At 34.5% G+C, this 23,851-nt stretch overlaps 1 protein-coding gene across 10 annotated transcripts; it reads left to right on the top strand.

Annotated features, from left to right (window-relative positions):
• The first annotated feature begins 391 nt into the window (after positions 1–391).
• LOC114162554 (serine carboxypeptidase-like 11) lies at positions 392–21,573 on the top strand. 10 transcript variants are annotated; one of them, XM_028046477.1, is made up of 13 exons: positions 392–687; positions 764–909; positions 1,165–1,247; positions 1,365–1,467; positions 1,627–1,664; positions 3,338–3,436; positions 3,542–3,628; positions 7,201–7,350; positions 7,450–7,521; positions 7,609–7,727; positions 7,821–7,934; positions 8,105–8,150; positions 21,301–21,573. In XM_028046477.1, the coding sequence occupies exons 1-13, from the start codon at positions 521–523 to the stop codon at positions 21,382–21,384; spliced, it is 1,308 nt and encodes a 435-aa protein (XP_027902278.1). In that variant the 5' UTR covers positions 392–520; the 3' UTR covers positions 21,385–21,573. The 10 variants fall into 10 exon arrangements, 5 of the variants coding, with proteins under 5 accessions (XP_027902278.1, XP_027902279.1, XP_027902280.1 ...); XM_028046479.1 differs by having other exon boundaries at positions 555–687; positions 764–1,035; XM_028046481.1 differs by having other exon boundaries at positions 555–687; positions 764–1,035; positions 1,125–1,247.
• The last annotated feature ends 2,278 nt before the right edge of the window (positions 21,574–23,851 follow it).

Below are 23,851 nucleotides of genomic sequence, written 5' to 3'. Positions count from 1 at the left end.
ACCGATATATGATTTATCGAAATTACAATAAAATTATAAATTTTATAAAACTTTTAAAGTAGAAATTATAAAAATTTACTCTTTTTTATTTATTTTTTAATTTACCATTCTAATTACCTTTAAATCATCACATTGTACTATTACAAAAAATTAAAATAAATAATTAAAAGATTATTAAAATGATGAATTAAAAATAAATCCACAAAATCAAAATATCGAATAATAAATCTTATCATAAAAGTCCATATAGATGTCCAAATAATATCTGAAGTGACTGATTTGGTGCACCAATTACCAAACGTACCCTGTCTCCTTCTACAGAAATTAATACACCAAACGTACCACCATGGTAAATAAAAAAATCTTGTAGACTAAAATTTTAGGAAGAAGATACCGATGGTAATTAATGGGCACATAATTTCATTGTCTGCCTTATTCAATCCACGGGTCACCAGGAAAACAGAAGAAGCTAGTTCCAGTTGTAAAAGTGAAGAGAAAAGGCTGAGATAAGAGCATCAAAATGGGAAAGTTGAATTTACGTTTCATTTCTTCAGATCTGGTTCACTATGGACTTCTACTTTCCCTACTTCTTTTATCGCACTATTCCTTTCAACCTGCATCTTCTGCCTCCAGAGTGAAGTTCCTTCCAGGATTCGAGGGACCTCTTCCTTTTGTTCTTGAAACTGGGTAAGTTTTAAACTCTTTTTGCTATCTACCAACCCAATATGGTTTTAATTATGAGATTGAAAGCAATTGATGAAAGGTACGTGGGAGTGGGAGAATCAGAGGATGTGCAGACATTTTACTACTTCATTCAATCAGACAACAACCCCAAGGAAGATCCTCTCTTGCTTTGGCTTAGCGGTGGTCCTGGTTGTTCCTCCTTAAGTGGATTTTTTCTTGAAATAGGTATGTTTTTTTATATTTTGTTTTGAGCATAGAAAGAGGCATTGCTATGTTTCCTTAGCATTGAAACGGGAGGAATACAATGGGACCGCACCCAATTTGATCTTCAGGAATCAATCATGGACCAAGGTGCTATAAATCTACATCCATTGCTTCTCACGCGCGCGCACACACAATTTCAAATGCATTTTTCCTTATACTTTTTTTCCTCTTGATAGGTTAGTAGCATTATATTTGTGGACTTGCCTGTTTTCACAGGCTTTACTTATGCCAGAACGGAACTTGCTGCTCAAAGTAGTGACACGGTGTTAGCTAGTCAAGGCCATCAATTTTTAAGAAAGGTGCTATTCATCCAAATTTTATTTCTTTATTTCACAATACTTTATTTTTCTTTTGTTTTTAGTTGTGTTTGCATCTACATTTGTCAGTCAATAACAGTCATGCTTCATTTTTTGTAGTGGTTAATTGATCATCCAAATTTTTTGTCGAATGAAGTTTACATTGGTGGTGATTCATACTCTGGCATTCCCCTTCCAGCAATTGTTCAAGAAATTGCACAAGGTAAAAAGTTTATAAATAATTAAAAAAAAAATTAGAACCACACATTAACCATCATTAGACCGTTATAATTGGTGAGGGCTGGAATGTAAATCATATCATCACGTTAATTGCTATAGTTTCGTTGAAAGTATATCAATTAGCAAAATTCATTACTTTCAGGAAATGAAAAGGGGTTTCAACCAAGGATAAATCTCCAGGTTAGCATTTTAAAGTATTGTTTTATGCTACATGTTTTAAATTTGAGTTTTACTGTATGTTCATGGATAATTAATGAAAGGAAAATGTATGTATTTTGTATGGAGTTGTTGAATAATTAAATAATAATGAATTCATTTTAGAAACCAAAATAATTAGTTAGATATGATTTTATAAACTATTCTTTTATCTAAAATAGTCTCCATGATGAATAAAATATTATAATTAATTTATGAATGAAAGTCTAAATTAATATCTAATATTACCTACCAATATTTTAACTACTTAATATTATTGATTTAAATTATCTATAATTTTAAATTAAAAACTAATTTAAATATTAATTTCTTACTAGTTAAAACTTCAATAAGTAATGTTACAACTAATTTAAATTTTAATTAACAAATTAATTATAATTTTTTATTTATAATAAAAATTATTTTATATATCAATAATTTTTTAGTTGATAAAATGATATCTATGTTGGTTAATATAATGATTAATTATGCTTTGTATCTAAAATTGATTTCTATTTGATAATTTTTTTAGTGTCATGAGAACAATTAAGAACTTATCTCATTACAATGGAACTAGGAAAAGTTAAACCGAAATGGAGATTCAAAGTAGTATATAAAAAAATCTTCATAGTCAACAATAACAAGATATAAAAAATATTAAAAAGAATGATTTTAAAAAGAAAACACTAATAAAAACGGTAGTATGTTTTTTCCTCTTATTTAGTTTCATGTGACAAACAATGTTTTCAAATGGCAAGTTCAATAATTCTTTTATAAGAATAACATTAACTTTAGTATAACATATTTTTTTTAAATTCTATAAGACAAACATCTTAAAATATTGAAATACACAACGTAAAATATCTTTATTAAAATTAAAATATCTTTATTAAAATTACCATGATTAATGGTATAATATTTTGAATACAAAAATAATACAATATTTTACAAGGAAGTTTTAATTTTAGCTTTAATGATCACAAAAATAGACCAAGTTCAATAAGTCAAAGCTTGTTTGGAAGAGATTTAATGATTTGGATATTAATAAAAAAAATATACTATATCCTGTAGTTACAAAAGAGGAGAAATAAATAAAAAGAACTTTTTTTCTCACTCTAAGATTACCGGAAAAAGAAAATTTAGTTAAATGAAACAAGCTTGAGATCAAAATAAACAATTCTTAGAATCAACAATATTAGGATAACAAATGTTATAAAGGAATGAATGAGAAAATGTATGGATTAACTTAAGTACGATGCTATCCACAAAGAGAAAATATTAACGGGAAAAAGAAATTAATATCACTCATTTTTCAATACAATATGTCAAATAAACTAAATACAACTTTATATATATATATATATATATATATATATATATATATATATATATATATATATATATATATATATTTTCAATAACTTTTCTTTTTATAATAACAAAATTCTATGCATGATCTATTTAATATGGTATTCTTTGTGGTAATATAGTAGAATGCAACGTGAAGAAGTTCAAAATAAGATTCTTTTGCAAAAGCTAGAAATATAATTGCATAACAAATGAAAAACGTTTTATTTATTTTGTAATAATAAAAGTTGACATCACATGAATTTTTATATAAGAACTCTTTTACTGATAATGAAGTGTTTTTTCTTTAGGGATACATTTTGGGGAATCCATTCACAACGAGAAGGGAGCCAAACTATGCAATCCCCTTTGCTCATGGAATGGCACTTATTTCTGATGAATTATATGAGGTGATTTTATTTTATTTTAATTCATGAATTTTTATTTTTAAGGATTGTACTTAATAAACAAAAAAAAAAATCAAAGACTAAGGAACTCTCTTAATTTATGAATAGTCATTACAAAAGAATTGTAAAGGAAACTACATCAATGTGGACCCCGAAAATATATTATGCTACAGAGATATGGAATCATTCAATAAGGTATGCATTCCCTATTTTTTTCTTGCCCTTATTTTCTTATGAAATTTTAGTGACTAGAATTTCTAGTGGAATAATAAGAAACCATAAGGTCAATTGTTATTTTTGTCAGAATTTTAAGAGAAACAAAAAAGGTAGTTGTTATGTTAGACATGTTTAGTTGAGTGAGTAGCAATGTAGAAGGTATAAGTTATATAAGATAATTTTGGAAACGATGAATAATGTGGAGGTGTATATGTTGATCTTTCATGTATGTTACACTAAGTGGCTTTTCCTATTTATATGCTTGAACCACTAATTCTACAGTCTTCTAGATGATTTTATATTTTCTTAACTTTTTAGAATTATCTTATTGTTACAATTTCAGGTTTTATCTATTACTTGTCTTTCTAGCATAATTTCAAACATAAATTATAGTTGTTTAAATTGACATTGGGTCCTGGTGAATATGTTTTCAAAACTTGATCTTTTGTCTTGTAGTACTCAAGTTGAATTTGCTTATTTGGTTATACCTCTTTGATGAAGTGATATTTCATAAGTATATTTAATAAGTATATTCTTCTATCACAATAGATGATAGTAAAGTCATCTGGTTGTTCTTCCATTTCTTCAAGTATATTCTTCTACGTCTTGTTGCTTCACTTATAGTTTTTACAATTGTCATGTATATGTTTCAGTTGTTGATTTTTTTTATGCTCATGAAAAAAAAAAATCCCAACTCAAGTGAGAAGGTATAACCCAATCTACTCTTCATGTCAACCAATCACTATTAGTGTAACTTGTATCACGATGCATCAACTTCTTGTACTCCATCATCATTTTGTATCTTCTCATTTGTCACTAGTGGAGTAACAATAATTTTTCACTATACATCTTAAATTACTTTAGTGAAGTCTTAATATATTTCTTTTTAGAGGTAAACATTTCTTCTTTTTGTTGTCTTACCTACCTATGTCGAGGAAGTAATTCAACTAGCCAAGGTTGATCATCTTATATGTTTTCATCATTTTTGCTAAGTTCCATTATCATATTGTTTTTTTGTGTAGATAAGATCTACATATAAAGATATAATAAGAGCATCATATTTACCTTACGTCTTAATATATATATATATATATATATATATATATATATATATATATTTGGCCCACTTTTTCTCCTTCTGAATCCTTGATTGATAATGCATTCATCAATTTTTGTGTACCATGATCAAGGAGCTTTCTTGAAGGCATATACATTTTTTTGTAACCTTATCACTTTAGATGTAATACCATTTCATTTAAATCCTTGTGTTTTCTTCACATATATTTCTTATATAAGAAAACCATTTACAAAGGCTTATTTGAAACCCATTAAGATTATACATTAGTCCTTTTGTGTTGTTGGATATGTTAAAGCTTTAATTGTATCCAGAAAAGCAATTGTTGATGTAATCAACATCATTTTATTGTACGATTCTATAATAAGTAGTCTTTTTTTTGTCTTCTGTATGGTACCATAAGGATTGTAAACCATTTAAGTCTACTAACATCTTTCTCATACAAGCAATCTATGAGTTCCCAAGTGTTATTCTTTTTGATGATTTTAATTTCTTCCTTTGTTTCCTTGATCCACTTTTCTTGCTTTCTTGCTTCTTAATAACATATTGGCTCAAGCATTTCCATATTTTTTTTACATGTATTCACCAAGGGATCATATTCATTTAGACCTTGGTGAAGAATTTAGTTGTGTCGGTAAAGGAGGTGTAACAATATCTTCTATCTATCCTTAAAGTTCTTCTTGAGGTTTGTACTAGATTAGGAAATTTATATGGTAAACCTCTCATCATGTCTAATAACTTCAAAATTTAGGTGTTGACATGACCAAAGTTATGAATCATCAAATTGGATTTTCATGAAAATATCAACAAAAGCTTATGTTTCTTTTCTCCATTTTAACTTCACTTATCCCTCATATTCTATTATCATATCTTACACATGTGTCCTCATTAAAGTGGAAAGTGTAAGATTTCTCCATCATTGGATAATGCTCAAGAGATTCTTTTTTAACATTTGGAACTAGAAAGACTTCTTTGATGAGTCTTGTACCTTTCTTTGTCTCCATAACAACAATGGTTTTACGTTTTGACTCCATTAAAGCACCATTCTTCAATTGAACTTTCATTTTGATAGAGTCATCAATATTTTTAAATATGCTCATGAATTTGGTAATTTGATTACTGAATTCGTGATCAGAGTACCAACTTTCACTTCTTTATTCGGTTAAATCTCATGTAGCATAAAAAATATGTTGTTGACAATGATTCTCTTTGATGAAATTTTCTTAATTCTTGTTTTTGTTGCAACAATTCTTTTCCACGTGTCTAAATTTGTTGTAGTAATAACGTTGAGTTTCTCTGTGATCCTAACAATCCCTTTCCAAGTGACTTAACTTTTTGCAGATGTCAAATATTTGTCTTGATTGGAGTTTGAGAAGTTTAGAATTATTGTTGTTTCTAAGATTGTGATTTAAGCTTTGATTGGTAAACATCTTCAATAGCCTCTTTGTTGTACCTTTCCTGTCTTTGCTCATATACTTTAAGGGAGCCTATTTGGTTTATCGCTAATAAGGTGGACATATCCTTAATTTACTTCTATCATTATCACAATTGCTTCACTTTTACAAGGGATAAAAATCATAATATTTCCACAACTTTCTTATCATGTATATTTTTCACATGTGCTTTCATTTGAATAAGTATTTCTTTAATTCTAGAATATTAGTTTTTAGTGGTAGTAGACTTTTTCAATTTATTAACTCACACTCATGTTTTAGAGTTTGAAGTTTAATGAAGAGTACCTTTATACTTCCTAAAAATTCTTCTTGAATTGTATTTCAAGCTTTTTTATCACTTGTGTTATCCATTATTCTTAAAAACATTGCATCTATCACTTCTTTTTTTGTAAAAATAAAAGATTCTTAAGTATTTATGGTTATTTTTCTTCAACTCATTCCTCTAAGTAGTTATTAGTGTAAAATTATTTGTATTAGTAATGAAGCCATGTTCAATAATCTCCCATAAGTTTTGAGAATAAAAAATGTCTTCATTTAATGTTTTAATAAATATAATTTTTTAATAAAAATATCAACGGGTATCGATGAAGGAAAATTTGTATTGATCATGGTTAAGGAATTTTTTTGAAAATACTATGAAATATTAGGAACTTTGACATAGTTGGGCAAGATATCTATATCCTATTAATATCCTATAGAAAAGGCAAATTATTTTGTTATGATAAATTATAAGATTGCTTTAGTAACAATTTACTAAATGTAGGATGTAGGTAGCAACTTCAAATATTGAAGACAATATGGATAAATTTATATTACTTTTCACATCTTTTACTATTTTATATATGATGGATGATTCACTTTTATATTTTTCAAGATTATTTTAGTTTTTCCTAAATTTCAAAACTATCTAGACATATAGTTGCAATTTCTAGATTTATATGGTTCTAGTAGAATCTATGTTTCTAGACTTTTGTTTTCTTGTAACTCTTAGAAAATTGTATCCAATTTAACAATTGTCACAGCTTGTATCAGGAATTTTTGAATACAATATTTTGGAGCCATGGTGTGAGAAGGATGAGAACCAACCTCCTTTAAGAAGATCCCTAATTGAGAAATTCCCTAGAAAGAACTTCTTGAAAACTGATCTCAAATTACTAGTCGTAACATGTCCAGTAATGTTTATGCCTTAATTGAATGATAAAAATATTCTCTAATTACTTTTTCCTTTCTATGTATTTGCACACTGATGTTTGATTCCTTTCCACCATTAGACTTATACGGATTTCCTATCTGATTATTGGACAAATGATGATAATGTTCGAACCGCACTTCATATTCACAAGGTGAGTTCATAATGGTTTTCCTTCACACACTTTGTTAGCACCTAATAATGCTACATTATAAAAAAATTACACATACATGTGTTGTAGGGAAGTATAGGAACATGGATTAAATGTCATCGTGATAGACGTTTCAAGTACGATATCTCGAGTAGTGTTGAATATCATGCAAATCTTAGTAGAAAAGGCTATCGTTCACTAATATATAGGTCAATGTTCCTTCTCTACGCTCTTATGTATTGCATAAGGTAAAATTATACAACAAATTAACTATAACTCAGATTTCTTATGATAAATAACAGTGGCGATCATGACATGGTATTTCCTTTCTTGGGAACTCAAGAATGGATGAGATCATTAAACTACTCTATTGTTGATGATTGGAGGCCATGGAATTCAAATGGCCAAGTTGCAGGGTAGTTTGCTAACTTTATCTTTTTCTTACAATAATTTGAACCTTGTCTATTAGGTTATTGTCTTCCAACAATACCACATAGACCAAGAATGTGGATAGTATTCCACTAATTGTAGTTATATGCAACAAATATTGAGTTATACTCTTAATGTTTGTGTTTCCTACATGTAGATACACAAGGACTTACTCTAATCAAATGACATTTGCAACTGTGAAGGCAAGTATCTCATTCTCCTTCACACACACACACACACACACACAAATAATGGAATATAGCTGAGTTTGATATTAAATTTATCATATCTTATTTGAGCTAGGTAACTTTGAATGGTACACCCATATAAATAATATAATATAGTTGAATTTGATATTAAATTTATTAGATATTATTTGAGCCAGGTAATTTTGAATGATTAAGTCCACATGTCATTGATACAAACATCTTACCCACAATTTCAGTAAGAAACTCTAATTCATTATTACATGTGTTGACAAACAAGTGTCTAGAAAAACAATTATGTATACTATAACTTGTGTTTTACAATGAGCAATACATGGTCAATTTATAGGGCTTTAGACATGGTCCTTCAACTACATGTATTCAATACAACCACTACTTAAACCATAATCAATGAACTCCTAGTGCATTCTACAATCATTACTAGATGCACTTTTGACCTTTGAACTTTCTAAGACACTTTTACCGAAACCACTAAAGGTAGTTACTAACATTTAAGTTTACCCAATAAACCCCTCATAAACTTAAATGTTTTTCTTATCCTTCATTCCAAGCATCCTCCTGTTGTTCTCGAATAGAGTGGTCGATAGTGGCTTCATGGACATATTTACAACTTGTGCTCAGCTTGCGATGTGCTCTAACTCCACATTTCCTTTTTTCACTTATTCTCCGATGAAGTGAAATCAAACATCAATATGCTTGCTTCTCCCATGATTAACTAGGTTTTTCGCCAATTCAATGGCCTACTTGTTATTAAATTGAATGACAATACCTTTTTCTTGATTCATCTCCAGTATTCTTAAAAGGTTTCTAAGCTAAACTGCATGACAAACACTCTAGGATGTTGCAACGTGATCGACTTCATAGTTGACAGTGTTAAAATGACTTATTTCTTCGAAAGTCAGGTGAACACTTTGTTTCCCATGAAGAATACATATCTAGAGGTGCTTTTCCGATTACCAACATCTCCACACTAATCATTGTCCGAGTAAGAAACTAGTCAGTAATTATCTGTCCTAGTATACATTAGGTCAAGAGACATTGTTCCTCTCACATACCTTAAAATTCACTTTAGTGCCTTCCAATGACTATACTTTGACTCCTCCATATACCGACTTGATATTCCAACACTTAGCATTAAATCTAATCTAGTACTTTTAAGATACATGAGACTTCCAATCAAACTTCAGTATTTACTCGCCTAAACTAGGTCTCTATTTGCATACTTAGAAAGTTTTTATCAGGTTCCATAGGGGTGGAAACCCAGTTGCAACTTATTGTCTTAAACTTCTTAAGACCTCCACATCATACATTTCCTGGGATACAAAGATGCCTTCCTCTCCTTGAACAAGTTCCAAACCAAGAAAATACTTCATAAGTGCCAAGCCAATCATCTTTAACTCCTTCTTCATCACTTTTTTAAACCCTTCAATCTGCTAGTCTTATTCCCCATGAAGATAAGGTCTCAATATACAAGGCAACAAACATCACACATTCTTCATTCTTCTTTATGCATAGAGCATGTTCATAAGGACACTACTCATACCCATTCTTTTTGAAGTAAGTGTTGTAACGTCCTAGTCGAAAATTAATTATTAAAAATAAAACAAAATAAATTGAATAAAACAACCTCATTTATTTTCAAGAATTTCCCAAAATGCGGGAAAATTAAAACTTCAAACGCCGCTTCAATAGTAAATAAAATCGCAGTGTTTAGTTATTACAAAACCAAATCATCCAAAACAATTGTTACAAAAGAAAACCCATAATAAAATTTAGTAAACTATCCCATAGTGATCCCCAATCCCCACTCCGTCTCTACGCATCTGCATGCTCACCTGCATCAACATATGCTCCCATGTAACAAGTCACATGATCATCGCTAAACACACACAGATAGGGTGAGCTCATTTACATAAACCAAACAAATATCATAATAAATACATCATCTCAATATTATAACCCGGGTTAGTAGTTTTCCCTTTTTCCTTAGTTCCTCACTTCAAACACTTGCATTAGACGTTTATAATTTATATACCCTTTAGGTGAGATCAATGATCAATCTTTGCTGCACGAGTGTCTACTCGCCCTTTCGACTACAAGCCACCACCTAATAGTCCACACGTGGGAATAACTTTGCCACGGCATTTCACCGCGACACCAAGTGGAGTTCTCTAAAATGAACCTAAGTTCGTAGTTGTTCCCAGACTACCAAAAACTCTATCAAATGCATTGAAAAGGGTAATCATCTGAAACCTTGCCGTACGAGCCACAACTCGCACACTCCACTGGACTTCCTAAACCACTAGGCTACAACCTAGAGTGGCCACGTGTTTGCCAATACAAGTTACACTCGTAACTAGGCTCCTAGCCAAAGCATCACATCATGAACATCACCTAAAGTTGTGTAGAAATCCTCCTCACGCACCAACACTGCACCAAAACCGCCTGGCGCGCATCTCACGCTGCTAGGCGAAATCTGGTTCTAGACTGCCTGGCGGGCATCTCACATTGCCAAGCGCGAAGCGCCAAATAGTAGCCTCACTGTCCCGTCACCATCTGGCGCACCCATCTCGCGCCGCCAAGCGCCAAACACCTTCTAGGCCTTTTGCTTCACCATTTCGCCTGGCTCAACCAACCCTGTCACTAGGCACCCTGCGCGCACAGTGACCACCACTATTTGTGACCCTACCGCCTGGCGGCTCGCTACATGCCGCCAGGCGCCATACTAGTAGCGCAATGCTATTGGTTTTTGGCACTTAAAACAGGTTCCAAGGGACCCCCAAATCATACAATACACAAAAGTATAGCACAAGTATGATATCCAATTCAAGTTCTATAACTAAATCACCATGCACATATTCAATCATGCCATCAACTCAGCTATTATCATGCCACATTCTCTCCTTCATTTACTACTTTAAACATGCCACATGCACTCAACAGACTCCAAGTCTTATATTCATACCGTCTAATATTTATATAACTCATGCCACCACATTTGAGACAATATTACACATGTACTTTAATAATATGACCACCACCACAAGGACCGTGTCTAGAAAAATGCACCAACCATACCATATCATATAAATCAATCTCACGCTTATTGTCCAATTAACATACAATCTGAATTATAGCTTATCACACGCAGCCAAACATTTAAAGACAACCACTACCCCACATCGCACATCACAACTTTTACTTATTTTAATCTCCTTTCGTGCTTATTATGCCATATTCTTCTACTTGCTCAATTTTAATCATACACTTATGACTTTACCAGTACATCACCCAATATCGCAGATCACAAATAAAACTCAGGGTATCCTACTGCACTGAGGTGTCGCTTGGCGGGGCAGTCTAGGCTTTGCCAGGCGATGCTTAGCAATCTGGGTTCTGACAAATCACTCCTACACCCTTCACGACCCTCCAAACACCCCCAACCACAGTACTCATGCTTGGTTCACTTTTCTATAACATCGGCGTGTCAATCATTGACAGAACTAGTGCTTATTCATCACCACCCCAACAAGAACCCTAATTCCCCAAATTCATTTAGGAATCCATGCAATTTCCACCAAATAATAACTGCAATTCATAATGCATCATGCCAGTTATATACATAAAATATAAATCCCATATAAGCATCCCAACACCACTATCAAACCAACCAAAAACAGAAAAAATAACAATGTCGCATATGTCGCCTGACGGGTCATCCTCAGCCGCCAGGCGATTCACAGGGAAACCCAGAAAACTAGGTTGCAACCACATGTGTCGCCTGGCGGCAGCTCATGCGCCGCAGGCAGTTTTTGGGAAAAATCCATAAACGTGAAAAAGTCCGAGAATAAAGAGTTCATGCGTTTCAATCATTTTCTATAAAACATATCCATACAAGAAAGATTAAAACATCGAATAGGAACTCCCCTAACCTGAATTTTCTCACGCAATTGCTCTTTTAAGATCCTTCTATGAATTCCAATTTGATTCCAAGCCCTTGCTTCCACCCAATCAGCTTCCCCCACTGTCTTTAGGGTCTCTTTTATGCTCAGAAACTCTCTCTTACCCAGTCTACACGAAAACCTCCTTCTCCCACTGCCTTTCCACTCACTTGGCCAATTACTCAAACCCTTAATGGGAGTTTATTGTTCAAAAACGAAATTAACATTAAAATTGGTTTTAATTAACTTTCAAGGCTCATTAAGATTTGTTTTTATAGCACACCTTGGCTGCCTCCTAGGTTTTCTAGGCCTCTTTACATTCGTACCAAAAATATAGTTTTAACAAAAAGCAAGTTGTTTTGTTCAAGCCAAGGTTTGAACCCATCACCACACAATACCAATTTAAGTGCACAACCAACTCAACCATGTCATATTTCATGCCAATATTTATGCATCTAAAACTATCTACTTACTCATCACGCTCCAAACACATCATCAGAAAATAATAAAATTAAATAACACACAATTGGCATACATAGGACTTGAACCCAAGCCCTCTCACACAATAAAGTACTCTCAACCAATTAAGCTAGTACTTTTCCACATTATGAAGGTTAGCATTAATTGCCATAAAGGCTTCCACTACTCTCATTTAATTAACTTCTTATTTATTTAATTAATTAAAAATAGTGGGTCTTACAAGTGCCAATTCTTTCATTCCATGCTTGTGGAGCTTGCTTGAAACCATAAAGTGCCTTCTTCAAGATCAACACTTTCTCCTCTTTGCCTCTTTGCATGTATCTGAGTGGTTGCTCTATGTATACTTCCTCCTCCAAGACTCTATCTAGAAATGTCGACTTCACATTCATTTGCAAGATTGTCCATTTGTGTTAAGCTACTAAGAAAACAATAGCCTAATTGTTTGCATCCTTGTCATTAGGGCGAATACTTTATCATAGTCTATTCCTTCCTTCTATTTGTATCCCTTCACAATGAATCGAGATTAATATCACTAAACTTCTCCTTCAACATTTATCTTCTTCTTATACACCTACTTTACGACAATAGGCTTAGCTCCTTTAGGCAAATTGGTTAGCTCCCACGTGTTGTTGCGTTCAATTGCCCCAATATCCTCATCCATTGCCTTTTGCCACTTCTTGTCTTACACGACCTCCTCAAAGCTCAAGTTTTATAAATGTGCTAAGAAACATACAATGTGCACTTCGTCAATGGATTTGTATATGTCTTGCAAACTTCTTACTATAGGTTATAGAGGTTCATCTTCTTTATTAAAAATTTCATGATCTCTCATGGTAGGTGGTGTATCAACTTTCGAGCTTCTACTTCTAGCAGACTCCTCCTCCGAGTTGTTCTAGTTCCACTCACTCTCTTAATCAATTTGAACATCTCAGTTCATAATGAACTTCTTTGTTATTGGGTTGAACAACCTATAGGCCTTAGTTTTTTCATTATACCCAATAAACGCGTACTTCTTGCTTTTATCTTCAAGGATGGTCCTTTGTTGAGTTGGAACACAGCCATAAGCAATGGTCCTAAAAACTTTAAGATGAGACACATTTGGCTTCCTCCCATTCAAGACTTCTTGCGGTGTCTTCTCATTTAACAAACTTAACATGTGGGCACCTAATTTGCACATAGATGACACATTGCGTTATTTCTGCACCTAACTCCTTACATGTTCTTGCTTCTCAACATTCTTCAAACCATATCAAGGATGGTTCGATTCTTCCTTTCGATAACTCTATTTTGTTGGGGTGACTATGGTGTTGTTATAAATCTCTTTATCCCTTGTTCCTCACAATACTTCATGAGCTTAGATGAAATGAATTCGCCTCCTCAGTCAGACCTAACAAATTTGATAAACATGTCCATCTCTTTCTAAACCATTGCTTTGAACATTTTAAACACTTCGAACAAGTCAAATTTCTCCTTTTAAAAATACACTCAAGTTTTTCTTAAAAAATAATTTATGAAGGAGATAAAATACCTTTTCCCATTGAAAGACTCGAGTGTAATCGATCCACAAAGATCTATGTGAACCAATCCAAGTTGTTCCTTTGTGCGGTACTCGATAGTCCTTGGTATGAGGTCCTCAGATGCTTCCCAAGCACACATTCCTCATAATTTTTTTTTTATAAACTTCATACTCGGGAGTACCCGCACCATCCCTTTCTTAACAAACTCGGTTAGCCCACCAAAATGCAAATGGCCAAACTGAAAATGCAACATTATAGCTTTATCCCCATGCTCAATATATTGCTCTTGAGATTGGGTACATAGTACACATATCTGATTTCTCCAATTAGGCTATTCTTCTGCAAGTACCAGATTGTACCTTAACCTTTTATCACTACTTGAATGCATCTCCTGTAACATCCGGTCAGATATTATGAATTTACATAAAATAAAATGGCAATAAAAAGTAAACATCATTTATTACAATTTCATTTTCCAAAAATGCGAGAAATCTAAAACATTTATTTCATCAAAACATACCTCAAATCCATAATTCATAAAAAACTCAAAATACAAAAGTTAAGTCCAATACTCCAATGATTACAAGTCTTTAAATTTCATAAAATAATAACTTTGTAGAAAATTTTCTAGATATAGCCCACGCTCTATGCCTCACCGTATCCACCTACAATATAATCTGCTCCCGTGTACCGCGTACACACGATCATCTCCAAACACAAGCAGATAGGGTGAGCTAATAGTATAAAACACATATATAATTCAAATATATTAACACAATTACATCAAAGGAATAATATCCTTTGATTCCATATCATATGGCCACCACCATGTCATCCATGATTTACGTCTTTAGATGGATACCTCAAGATGTCTTGCTGCCACACCTACAAGCCACAACTTATAGAACACGTGCAGAAAAGCTGCTACGGACCATACTCCGTAACGCCAGGTGGAGTTTCCAATATGAACATAGTTCATAACGTCCCAAGACTACCAAACTCGTCAGCTAACTATTGAGGAAGGCAATCTATCTAGATTCATTCGTACGATCCACAACTCGCACACTCACACCAGTAACACTCGCCAACCTGAGCCACAACTCAAGAGTTCCTCGTGTTCATCCACCATCCCAAGCCACAACTCAAGAGATGTGATTCTGAGCCACAACTTAAGGAATTCCACGTGTTTAATGTAAGATCCGCTAAATTTAATTAATTAAATAATTAATTAATTAATAAATGCGGGCAGTGGGAGCCTTTATGACATTTAATTCTTACAAGTATGATATGGAAAAGTACTAGCTTAAATGGTTGAGAGTACTTGGTCATGTGATAGGACTTGGGTTCAAGTCCTAGGTATGTCATTTATGTATTGTTTAAATTATAATTATTTTAATTATGTAAATTGTTTTATATAATATTTTGGTTATGGGGCGTGACAGTATATTCTTAAATGATTAAAAATTATCACGGAACATGAATTGGTTGAATGGTTGTGCATTGAGTTGGCATTGGCATGCTTATGGGTTCGAACCTTGGTAACTCTAAACTAAACTTCCTTTTTGCTAAAAATTAGTTTTGGCATGAGGTGAAAGGGTAGAGAAAACCCTAGATGAATGAGCAGCCAAGGGAGGCTGCAAAAAATAGTCCATAGTGCGAAGGAGAGCTAATGTGGGAAAACAAGGGGCGTCCTTTTTAATCAAAGTAGAAACCAAGAACCTCAACTTTAAGCGAAGGAATCCAGATTAGGGTAGCTTTACGCGTTAATTTTATTTTAAGTTTGATTGGCATGCTAAATATAGTAATTTCACTCGTTAATTTTACAATTAAGTCTTATTGGCATGCTGAATTTAGTATGATTATGCTTAAGATTTTATTCCAATAAGTTAGTGTTTCTGGAAACTTCCAGAAACTGTCTGGCCGGTGATGAACTGTCGTCATACGATTCTTTCCTTTTCTAGGCCATTTAGGGTTCCTGTAGAGGAACCACCTGCCATATATAGCGTAAAATAGGCAATTTGATCAATGTTGACCAATCCTTGTGCAAAGTTGACTAATTGACCAGTTTTAACTCTTTGACGGTCCGTTGAGAGACTTACACGTGTCAGAGTAGTCTCTCTCTCTCTCTCCCCATTAGGGTTTGGCTGCCGTGAGTGGTTCAAGCAAGATTATGGTGGTTGTCGTCGTGGCTGGGGAGTTGATGCGAAAGGTGTTGTTGGGTTTGCGACTGTTGTGGAGAAGTGGCGTCAGGTCCGCGTTCTCGAGCGAGAATGGTGGTTGGGGGAAGGGCTGGCGACTGTAGGTCACTGTGGTGCGACCATTGAAGGATTGAGTGTGGCGACTTCACGTTCAAGCATGGTGCTGTCATGAACGTTGTCGCAAAGATGAAGGTGCAGACCGTGAATTGTGGCTCCGGCAACGTGCTGAATGAAGACGATGGTGCAGGCATGGCGACCCCGGCGTAATGCGCAAATGCAGGGGCTAGTGCGCGTTCCATGGACTCGGGCTCAATCAATGTAGGTTGGCGCTTGTGCTGGTGTGTGTTGGTGCGGGTGCTGCCAATGGTGGCTGCGTTTTCCAGCGTGGGCGCGACATAGGGGAGTTGTGGTTCCAGCGAGCTGTTGTTGCGGTTGGACGTGGCGGTGGTTACCGTGGAGGGTGGCGGCTGCGGCATGGAGATGGTGGGAGAGAAGGAAAACTAGGGTTAGGGTTTTGGTTGTGTGAAGAAAGACAGGGTGATAAGGTGTCATTCCATGAGTGGTTATTTTAGTGAGTGGAGGATTGAGGACGTGACAATCTTTAAGTGGTTATTTTAGTAATTGGAGGATTGCCACGTGGTGTAATCTGGTTTAGTGGAGTTTAAGTGATATTAAGGTGCAAATTACTAAAAAGAATAGCTGCAAAATAAAGTTAGAAGACCCAATTTCAGGATGGGTATGAAAAATAAAAACTAGAGGTGAATTTAGCTCCAAAAATATTCCTTTTCCGAATTTGATGACCCAATTGTAGAATGAGGGTGTAAAAATGAAAATTGGAGGTGCATTTAGCTCTAGAAATATTCTTTTTCAGAATTTGATGACCCAATTATAGAAGGGGGTGTAAAAATGAAAATTGGAGGTGCATTTAGCTCCTGATTAATTCTCTCCAAAATTCTGATTTTATGACTTGGAATATTCCCAATTCACATTCTTAAGGTACTCACCAGAAGACGTAGAACACGGTTAACATAATTGTGGCCATGTGGGATGATATCAAATGACAGAATTCCTTTGGAGTGATTGTGTTGTATATATAAATGTATTGTATATATGTATTTTCTGTTAGCTCACCCTATCTGCTTGTGTGTGGCGATGATCGTGTACGCAGTATACGTGAGTAGATGATGTTGCAGGTGGGTTTGGTGAGGCATAGAGCCGGAGCGGGGCTAGACTTGGGAGAAATATTTTCTCAGAGTTTTTATATTGTTTTTATGATTTCAAATAAATTGTAATCATTGATATTACTAGACTTTTGATAATTATAATAGTATATATTATTATGGATTTTGGATTATTGTTGAGGTAATAAAAGTTTTAAAATTTCCCACGTTTTTGGGGAAATGATATTTCGTTAAATACAGTTTAATTATATTTCTTTATTTTAATATTTAAATCCGTAGTATCCGGTCGAGATGTTACATTTAACCCCTATCCCGAGCCACAACTCAAGGGATACGTTCCGAGTCACAACTCAAGGAAAATCCAACAAGCCGACCTTTAACGTATCACCAAAGCCTGGTAGACCATGCACATCTAAAGCAAACAAATCACCAACATTGCCACCGCATTATCGCCTGGCGCTGCTCTAGGCGAAACTTGTTTCCTGATCGCCTGGCGGTGGACATGTGTCACCAGGCGCCAAGTGCCTCTGATGCCACTGTCTGCAGGTGTCAACTAACGGGACAATCCTCTCTACCAAGCACCACACACTTCCAGATCCACTGCAATATAAGCTACCACCTGGCGGTTCAGAATCGCTGCCAGATGCTACACCAGTAACTCGTACAGTACTGGTTTTTCAAGCATACAAGGTAGATTGCACACTCTAACTAGACACTAAAACTCATAGTGAACTTTACCAAGTTAATTACATCAATTCTCATGTGTTCAACTTGTTACTAATTGTCCTTATTCTATTTAGGTTCACTAACCCATGTTTACTCATAGTTAAATTCATACCTCTTATACCTACAGTACTACTTTATACTCCACTTCATTTCAAATATTATAACCACTATCCATTAACCAATATTTACATTGCACTTTCAACTTAAGTGAATCGATATAATACCCACAACTCCTAAAATTATCTTCTGCCTCATCATCACCCAGAATCCTGGTGTAATTAACTTGGGGAACACTATTATAACATCCAAATATGCTAACACCAAGTCATAACCTAACATTCTCTCATTGACCCACCTTATGACTTACTTATCCTTTTTAACCTCATATTTAGCAATTTTCAATCTCTTTATAATATTCCAATAAATCCATATTAAATTCCCCAAACCTCACTGCGTGTCCAAACACACATTGCCCCACTGTTCTGGTTTGGCGCCTATCAACAATTAAGGTTCGCTAGGCGGTTCATGCAATTCTGGAAAATCCAGAATTTTCCTTGCCTCTACGAACCTTCACAAGTTTTGAATTCCAGCTTCTTTAAATTTTTCAACTTAATAAGCTACATTCCCATGGTTAAGTTCATAGTTCATTCATTAAACTTCCAACACACAAAATCCTATCAAATTCCCCCATTAATTTGATCTAGAATATAAAATTCCCAAATTCTCAAACCCTTTATTTTTCACATTTGACCACTTCTATTCAATTCCCTCGACACACTATAATTTCCCAATAATTCTCCTCCCTCAATCAATCCATGATTAAAACCACGTTCATCATTGATCAAAAACACCCCCGAAATCCCAAAAAACCTAAATCAAGCCATTGTTACTCGTGTTGTCTGGCGGGTTTTCATCACCACCAGGCCATTCATAGAATACCTAGAACACTTAGTTAATCAGCTTGCATCGCCTAGCGGCACATCACTCACTACCAGGCGGTTCCTCATAGGAACCCAGATTTACACAAAAAATGCTATGAGTCGCTTGGCAACTTTGAAGGCCCGCCAGGCGGTTTCTGGAAAATTTACAGAAACATGAAATTGCACAATTTTATCACAGTTCAGGCTTCAAATAAATCAACCATCATTCAAAAAAATAATAACACGAATAAAACCACGGAGTCCAGTTCCCCTAACCTGGATTCCTTGCTCAATTATGCATAAATTCTTGAGTCTTTCGAATACACAACCATCCAATTGTAAAGTCAATGCACAACCATTCAACCAATTCATGTTTCATGATAATTCCTATCATTCTAGGATTATATTATCACTCATCATGATCTCTTATGTTATCAAAAGAATGCATAATTAAAATAACACACTATTTGGCATACATATGACTCCAACCCAAGTCCTTTCATAACAACCAAGTACTCTCAATCATTTGAACTAGTACTTTTTCACATCATACAAATTAACATTTAATGTAATAAAGGCTCTCACTACCCGCATTTATTAATTAATTATTTTTTTAATAAACTAATTTTCTCGGGTCTTACATCTCCAAACGAAACATGTCCAGCCTTAACTTTAGTGAGCTCCTTAAAAAGATTTTCATCCCTAAACATGTGACTACTTCCTCTTGTATCAAAGTACCAAAGCAAGTTGTCAGAACAACTTGGACTTGGCTCGATACCCAAACTCCTCGACATGATCAATACTCCCTCTTCCTAAGCATCCTCAAAAAGGAATTTTGTTTCCTTCTTGCTCTTAGATCGACAGTCCTTTGCGAAATGTTTGTACTTCCAACATTTGAAGCACTCAACTCCTGAGTAGCTTGACTGACTTCCTCGGCCTCTACCTCCACGACCTCTACCTTTTCCTCGGTCATGCCAATTTTGTTAACCGACTTGGTCTTTACCTTTTTCATATCCATCTTTGCCTCTATCATCACGACCTTAAGTGTTTTGAGTATAAGGAACTCTCTTCTCCTTAACGGTTTCCTTTCCTTGAAGTGCTTGATTAAGAGACTCTTCATTCTTCTTCCTTCTTCGTTGCTCATGCGCCTCAAGTGACCCGAGAAGCTCTTCACTGAAAATTGACAAGTCCTTGGACTCCTTGACCGCACAAACAATATTCTCAAAGTCGTCGGTTAACGACCTTAAGATTTTCTCCACCACTCGGCAAGTGGGCAGTATTTCTTCATTCCTTCCGAGTTGATTCACCACGGTCTCAACACGAGAGAGTACTCGGCAACCCCTTCGACCTTTTTCATTCTCATGCTTTCAAGCTCGCCTCTGAGAATTTGAAGCCTAACTTGCTTCACGTGATTATCTCCTTTGTATGTCTTCTCTAGTATATCCCACAGGAAGATTTAATATTTGTTATCTTCTCAAAGCTGGGCTCATCAACAACTTACTGTAGCACATACAAAGTTGTTTTATCTTTTACCTGCATTGCTCTTAACGTATCAAGCTAGGCAATCGTCTGTTCTTCATTGTCTTCGAGTTCTTGGTGCCCATTTTCGACCATATCCCATACTTCCTAGGAACCAAGGAGAGCCTTCATCTACAGACTCTAGTTATCATAGCTGACGCCTTTCGATAAGTTTAGCAAGGGCATGTTGTTAGCTAAGTTTGCCATCTCGATCAAACACACAAAGGCACTCAGGCTCTCAAGCTCTGATGCCAATTTGTTGATAAATAAGTTTATGGAAAAACAATTTTGTATACTATAAATAAGTACATGGTCTGATTATAAGGCTCTAGACATGACCCTTCAACTACATGCATTCAATACAACCACTACTTAAACCATAATTAATGAACTATAGTGCATGTCACAATCATTACTAGATAAACTCCTAACCTTTGCACTTTATAAGACACTTCTACCAACACCATTAAATGTAACTACTAGCATAAAGCACTTGAGAGTGATATATATATATATATATATATATATATATATATATATATATATATATATATATATATATATATATATATATATGTGTGTGTGTGTGTGTGTAAATTTTTGTTGGTTTAATGTTCTATTATTTTTTTACTCCAATAATTTCAGGGTGCAGGCCACATAGCTCCGACGCACAAACCCAAAGAATGTTTTGACATGTTCAGTAGATGGATATCTAAGAAGGCGTTATAGGAAAACTTGAAGGCCATTTGCTATCCTGTCGAGTATCGAATTTTCCTGTTTCCTAATAAATGTGTGTTTATGAATCCAAAAATAATATTATACCTTCGAAATATAAAACGATGGATTCAATAGTTCTATTATGTAATGTTTTTATTTTGAATTATCACATAAAATAGTATGATATTGTTAGTTTTGAAATGGTTGAAAAGCCAAGAAGGGGGTGGGGTTGAATTAGCTAGTTAAAAATTTAGGCTATCTTTGCAAGCTAAAAACCACCTGTAATTGAATAAAATAGATCACCAAGTTACGATGCAAAAGGTGTTGGACAGTATACTTTTAATCGATCAAAAACAAAGTTAATAGATTGATTTTACTAAACATATTCTATTCTGGTATAATCAATCGATTGAAACAGGAAAACAGTTGACTGAAATATTGGGAAAAATGCAGAAATGCATATTTTAGATTTAAACCAGAAACAATGCACAAGAATGATCAAGACATGTTCCAAATGATTATACAAACATGCTCAATGCTGCAAATGTCATGAAAACATGCAAGATCATGAAAAAGATGATTAAAGCACAAGGTCTTTAAACTTTAAAATGAAAATGCATGAGAGAAAGGTTAGAGAAGAGAGGAGACACAAGATTTTTATACTGGTTCACTCAAACCTGAGCTACATGTAGTTTGTCAAGGAAACCTAAGCTTGACTTTGCACTATTTCAAAAGATTTACAAAGTATCCACCCTTACACTTTCAAAATATGCAAAAACACCACAAAAGACTCTTGAATCACACAAGAATCACACCAGCACAGCACGAACCCTCGTGCAGACCTGGAAACCACCAGACACACACACAAAGCTTGAGAAAGATCAAACCTAAGTGGTAGCACAGCCCAGCCTACCACAAACCACTTTCTCCAAGCTTCAATCCAAGCCAAAAGCTCCAAGAATTCATCCAAGATGAATCTTCAACTACTGCAAATTGTATGATCACGAAGGAAAGAGTTTCCAAAAGTTTCCAAAACAAAATCACGCTCTAAAATGATCAACAGACCTCTCATTCAAAAATCACAGCTTTTATAGTCAAACAGTTACGAAATTCAACGGATTGATTTTCAAATCAATCGGTTGATTTCACTTGACTTAAGTGAAATCAGTCGATTAAAAAATTAAATTAAGTGATTGAATCTGTTGCAGTTTAAAATTGTTGCAACCAACCTTTTAACCTGTTAAAAAACCATTCAACAGATTAAAAGACACACCCAAGTCTAAAAACATCTAATTAATGCTATAAGTTCTACAACATGAATTACAACTTTAAAATACACTTTCTAAATGATGCAACTAAATGGAGAGCACACGTTCCAGCCTTGATCAACATGGTTAACATCAAATCTCCTTTCTTCATCAATGTAGGCTTCATTCCAATGGTAATGGCTTCAAGATAGTTCAAAAAATGCTTCATTTAATCTTCATCAAATCTTCAAGAAGCAAATCACCTTGGTTTCTCATGTCAACAATCTGCCCCTGATTTGATGAACCCGACCTCTATCTTCTTCCATCTATCTTCTTTTATCTTTCATTGCAAAATGCTACCATTTGTTAGATACCATTAATTTGATGAAGTGACACCTTAGCTTGAAACTTATGAACCTGAAAGACATTTATAGTAGCAATGCACACAATCTCGCAAGCACACACATATACACATGCTCCCCCTCTCAATAATATGGATTCAATTTCAGATTTGATTTTAATTCCAATTTTAATGCTTCTATGCTTTTAATTTGCTCAATTTTCCATTTTCCAATTTTCCTCCCCCTTTGGATTCCTCAAACAGAACAAATGCATAAAAAGAACAAGAATTGCATATCCTTTCATTAATATTTGAACACAATACAGCAAGCACAAACTGAAACAGAGAAGAAAAATCATAAAACTGATATAATCAGCCGATTGAAACAAAAAACAACCAACTGAAATTGACAGAGCTAAAACTAAAAAAGCACAAACACATGGATGTAATGCATGATCCTAAACAACCACCACACTCAGTCATCTTGAGGATCATTTCTGGTCTGGAATGAGTTCAGCATATCATGGATATCATGAATTTGGCCATCCAATGCATTGAACCTCTCATTGCAATAGTTGTGATGTGCATGTTAGGACACATTGAGCTCATGCAATTGGTTCAACACCATCCTCTCAAAATGTGAGTACACAGGGCCTCTATCCTTAGGAGGGTTGTAGGGAATCAAGTCCATGGGTCCAGCAGTTGGTTATTCCTCTTGATTTGCACCACTTGGGCCAACTTCATGGTCATGCCCACCACCAAATACAGCTCTAGTAGTTGTCCATCCATTTCCCACCTTGAGAAAGCCCATTTTGTGTAGATTTTGGTTGGAGGTATGGTTCAATAGTCCAGTTGACTCTTCTAGCTCATCCTCTACATCAATTCCAAAATA

This window comes from Vigna unguiculata, chromosome 9 (assembly GCF_004118075.2).
Source record: "Vigna unguiculata cultivar IT97K-499-35 chromosome 9, ASM411807v1, whole genome shotgun sequence".
NCBI lineage: Eukaryota > Viridiplantae > Streptophyta > Magnoliopsida > Fabales > Fabaceae > Vigna > Vigna unguiculata.
The sequence above is the reverse complement of the archived record's forward strand: the minus strand, read 5'-3'. Positions and strand labels throughout refer to the sequence as shown.

Bases quoted from the DNA above. Each gene is read 5' to 3' on its own strand.
- LOC114162554 (XM_028046477.1), top strand. From the start codon at position 521: ATGGGAAAGTTGAATTTACGTTTCATTTCTTCAGATCTGGTTCACTAT. The intron at 7,728-7,820 runs GTCAATGTTCCT...GATAAATAACAG, and splicing joins TATCGTTCACTAATATATAG to TGGCGATCATGACATGGTAT. The intron at 8,151-21,300 runs GCAAGTATCTCA...CAATAATTTCAG, and splicing joins TGACATTTGCAACTGTGAAG to GGTGCAGGCCACATAGCTCC.